Genomic DNA, 5,000 nt, shown 5'->3' on the forward strand with positions numbered 1-5,000 from the left:
TTTCTGACCATAACGAAGACTCACCTCTAATGAGACCGACTCCAGACCCCACGGTTCGGTGTCGAGGGAAAAGTTTGCGATCCCGTCGTCGTCTGTAATCAGCGTGTTAATTGTATTTATATTATCCCCATAAGTCAGAGTCATATACACCGACTTCCTTCTGACAGGATTGGAGTTTGTGTCTGTCACTTTAATCTGACGATAAAGGACAGGATTGTTAAAGAAAAATATCAGGAAAAAAAATCTAAGCTTTAAAAGAAAAATGGAAATGAGCTCGAAGTACTAATGAGCTCATAATACTGATCATAGTAACTACCATAGTGAATAGTGTTATCTAGTAAATAGTGTGAATAATTACACAGATGTTAACCAGCAGGCTAGCATCAGTGTCAGTGTCAATTACGCACTATATTGTAAAACTTTACACTAGTTTTATTAACACAGTATAGTTCTATAGTTAGAGTATTTCATGTGTGTTGTCCTGCTGGTAAACTACTGGATTATGAGATTACGCTTCACCTAACCAGCCTGGTTAACTAGTGCACTAGTGTCATGGTAATGACCAATGAACAGGTCCGTATCATTATTACCTTTCCTTCATACTTCATTCCAGGCTTAAATGTTGTCGGGGAATCCTCAAATGAAAGCATGACCATATTATTAGTTATACTAGAGCTTCCTGAACCCTTCATAACGGCACCTACAAGAGGAATAAACAGTACAATATTCCAGGTTATGCCAAAGTCAAACATGTCGCTGGTTATCAAAGGCAAGTTTGAGACAGAGGTTTCTTTCATTTCAGAGCTGGAGCTTAGTTTAGTGCACAAAACTGCTAAACTGCTAGCTATAGGATTTCATTATGCTACATACATTATACTGTACTGTAACACCAAAAATAGGATGTGTACAAAATGATATAGGTCTTATTATGGGATTATTATTTTAGAAAAAATTAAACAAAAATAAATAAATAAATAAAATGCAAATATAATATTTACTGACAATTTTTAAAGAAAATATTTAAAAAAGAAAAAAGGAAAGAATCATTTAAATATCTGAAAGAAATGATATAGATATAGGCTTAAATGTTTTTACTATTTAATAAAACAATGAAATATACATTCTAGCTATAAATATATATATATTTGCAGTTTGTATTTATTTATTTATTTAGAATATATTTATTTTATTTTTTTTTCGTCTCTTGCATCTGCAGTGAAACATAATTTATACATATATTTAAATGAAGGCATTATTATTATTATTATTATTATTATTATTATTATTATTATTATTATTATTATTATTATAGAGGCTTAATTTAGGAATCTTTTACCAGTCCCGTGTTCTTCCACTTCGCTCTGAACGTTGATTACGTTCTCGTAGCCTGAATCCGCTATCGCAAATTCCTTCAGATTTATAACTTGTTGTCCACATCCTGATCTGTCCGTCTGAAGCAGGGAAAAAAACGTTTATTAATCACCTGTGAAGGTAATGTTCAGGTTTGGAGCTGCTTTAGTTTGGATCATTTTCTCTTGACTTTTAGGACTTTGGAGCAAGCGGACTGACCTGCATGGTATAATTTTGGCAGATGTTCGGTGCCCCGGCACTTGGTCGCCTGGACCACAAGTAGCTGATACTGTTATGGCAGACTGTGGCCTTCACCACGCCGCTCACCGGCTTCCCGTATGTATATCTGTGGAGAACGGACAACATAGAATTTGGGTTTAAAAGGCTAATTTTACAGGAACGTCAGATGTACAGTTTCCACAGCAGTCCAACGTTTTTAACACCATTATTCTTCCTCGTTCGACATGGCCGAGCGACACCTTATTAATATTAAAGGTTTCTACACCAAAACAATCGCTGGTCATTTTAATTTGCATGCCATTTTGTAATTAAATGAACAAAATGAATCAGAACATTACTGAGTACTGAACACTTACTTTGCACACACTTTCAACGTAGCGTTCGTGTCCAGGACGGTTATGACTGGAGGAAGCTGGACCGTCACTTCAAACGTCGGCAGGACTGTATGAGAGGATGTTGTTTTGTAGGGAAGGAAAATGATTTCGTTAAGATTTCTCTTTGTTCTTTTATTTTATTTAACAGATTTAAGAGAATAATTCAGTACAGTACAGCAAAGTGCCAGAAGCAGCGATCTTAGGGGTCCAAGCACTACGACTCAACAATTATACTGACTGCTTGATTATACTGGCAGCTATTTTGTGTTTATACTGAATATTAATAGAGACAGATTCCCAATGCAAACGTCACACATGAAACCAGCTCTAGACCTTTTATCTGTTCCCCTGGAAATGCGATAATGTGGATATAAAACACAAACCTGGCTGTGGAACAACTTAGCAGACAAATGACCAAATATATACAGTATGTTTGTCATTTGTTTACTAAAATGCAGCAAACGTTAACATGGAAAATTTTGGATAAAAGTAAAACGTACAATGTTTTTATTACACATTAATAAAAAATAAACTGGTCCTGACCGTAGTCCTTGACCTCGAATTGTTCTGTGAGCGCTTCCAGATTGTTCCTCCATACAGCGATGGCATAAAATCCGTTTGTGGCCTCAGAGTTTAAGGGATACGACAGATCCACAAGGCCGCTGTTGGTGGAGACGTTCAGCCACTGACCGATACGGTTTGAGTTCGGATCCTGACGCAATCAGACACGTAACACCAGGTCATGAGCTCAGGAAAGTCAGTTCATAAGAAAATATCATGACATTTCATTTCTGTACTATGTTTCAGAGCTTATTTTAGAAAATGTGTTTATTTATTCTAAATGAGAATAAAATAAATAGCGTTAACGTTGCTCACGACATCGTACCCGCAGTTCTATTGTTGGGAACTGAAAAAAGAAGGGAAAATATTTATGTTAATTATACAAGAAGTAGTGAACATTTATATTAACACTTTCTATGAAACTTGAAATCATAAAACCTTTTTTTTTTGTATTCGTAATAATTCCACATTAATGGAATTTTATTTGAATTATTATTTTAATTATTTATTCCATATTTTAATTAATGGAATATTAATATTTTACACTCTTTAGAATTTTTTCTCTCAAATGATTCTGTTATATATTTTATTATATCTTATTATTTACAAGCTACATTTTTTTAAATAATTATATTATATAATTATAATTATTATAATTATTATAATTATTATAATTATTATAATTATTGATGAACATTTTAGCATCATTTTAGATCCTTGAGTATGCAGAGAAATGATGAATCATTTTTACCACTTGATTGAAGGTGAAGAAACTGGAATCCAGAGAGACGATGCGGAATTTTACTGCAGGAAAATAAGTTTGCATTGTTTTTAACACGTAAAAAAATCTGTGTTTTATTTGTCTTATTAGCTTTAATAGGCCAGTGAGGGAAACACTGATTATAGCTGCTATAAAGGAAGTGAGAACAGGAACTACGTCAGTTGAAGCGTTAACGATGTGTTACCTGTTTGTCCGGGTTTGTAGATGGGTTTGTCGGTCTCGATGATGGTCAGCTGAGACGGAGGTGTGATGAGAATCTTCGTTGCTTTGTTCTCCACTTTGGTCAACCATTTAATCTGAACGTTAACAGACGCCACAGTTTCCTCACTTACCACAGGGACCTGTTAGAAACCACAAAACTTAATATTTAGTCATTCAGGTTTTTTTGCTTTTTTTATGGTAAAATTATTTATGTCTGCTGAATATCAGTAAAATAATCTACAGTCATTAACCAGATGACTACAAATTGTGAAAAGTAAGAACACTAAAACAAGATGATTAATCAGATACTTAGTGAAACTATCCAGAAAAACGAAAAGCAGATATAAAATGTTACTCTTAATATATAAATATATATTGAAATTTGAAATATTTATTTGTTTGTTTGTTTGTTTATAGAGCAAATCTGTTTTCTCCGATTCTCTTCTGCTAATTAAGACTTCAAAATGCTTCTTTTGAAACTCTGAGGTTCAACTTAAAGGGCAATGACAGAATTAATCTCTGTGACGTGTGTGAGGGTGGAGCAACGAGCAACTTCTGGGTCAGAAAAAAAATTGTAAACTGAAGCTCGAAACAAAGAAATGATTGATTTGCATCCAGCAATTAGCATTGCAAATAATTTTCACTTTGAGATGAAGTCATGATGATGTCATTAGGAGTCTGACCTGGAACGGGACGCAGCGGTAGAATTCTCCAATTAAAAGCCATTGACTCAAAAGTCTGACACTTTTCTGGTTGCACTCCAGAGTGACCACCAGTGTAACGGGGCGATGGGGATTGACCGTCACACACAGAGTCTCTGTTGTGCCCCCTACAGCCTGAGAGGTCACAGCCAGGAGATAAATGCTGAACGGAGATAAAAAAAAAAAAAAAGATAAAGAAAATGAATTTAGTTCTCTATGTAAGAATGAGATCCTGTCGAAACACATAATCTCTCTTTATTCAGGTATCAGGTTTCCGTATAACACGTTTTCTTCACTTAAGACATAATCCTGGCTCTATAAGCTGTAATCATGGTTTTGTTTTCATTTAACACATTTTCTTCCTAATCTCCAGTTTATTATCTGATGCTTGACATCTTAATAACTGTTAATTACGTTATGACACAATGACACTTCTTCATCTCTCACCGACCTTCTACCAATTCATACCTACAATATAAAACTTTCCATATTAAATATGCAAAAATATGAGAAATGCTGAAGCTCCTTACGTGTCATCGAGGTTCTGAGGTGGAGGCTTCTGAGGTATGATGTTCTCAGGTTCAGGCTTCTGAGGTATAACGTCCTGAGGTTCAATTTTCTTAGATTCGGTGCCTGGAAAAAGCAAAAAGCAAAAAAGTGCAGAAATCACTGCAGAAAGCTGCATCGTGGTACAGAGTCTGGACTTGATCTGGCCAGATACGACGATCCGTGAGCAGACACGATATTTATTCGCTCCACCTCGCCCAAATTCTCCACCCACACAATGCGTTC

The 5,000-nt window shown here is 35.1% G+C and overlaps 1 protein-coding gene across 1 annotated transcript in view; it reads right to left on the reverse strand.

The window, feature by feature from the left end:
* The window catches only part of LOC132854232 (alpha-2-macroglobulin-like protein 1), a 32,610-nt gene that overhangs the window by 18,180 nt on the left and 9,430 nt on the right, over positions 1-5,000 (reverse strand). The window contains exons 5-15 of the mRNA XM_060882524.1: positions 4,739-4,841; positions 4,191-4,371; positions 3,491-3,647; positions 3,277-3,329; positions 2,851-2,871; positions 2,508-2,676; positions 1,947-2,031; positions 1,570-1,696; positions 1,337-1,451; positions 591-700; positions 25-195 (exon numbers count right to left, since the gene is read on the reverse strand). Of these exons, the coding sequence (XP_060738507.1) occupies positions 25-195; positions 591-700; positions 1,337-1,451; positions 1,570-1,696; positions 1,947-2,031; positions 2,508-2,676; positions 2,851-2,871; positions 3,277-3,329; positions 3,491-3,647; positions 4,191-4,371; positions 4,739-4,841 (1,292 nt within the window). The remainder of the gene's footprint in view (positions 1-24; positions 196-590; positions 701-1,336; positions 1,452-1,569; positions 1,697-1,946; positions 2,032-2,507; positions 2,677-2,850; positions 2,872-3,276; positions 3,330-3,490; positions 3,648-4,190; positions 4,372-4,738; positions 4,842-5,000) is intronic.

The sequence above is a fragment of the Tachysurus vachellii genome, chromosome 11, assembly GCF_030014155.1.
Source record: "Tachysurus vachellii isolate PV-2020 chromosome 11, HZAU_Pvac_v1, whole genome shotgun sequence".
NCBI classification, from domain to species: Eukaryota; Metazoa; Chordata; class Actinopteri; order Siluriformes; family Bagridae; genus Tachysurus; species Tachysurus vachellii.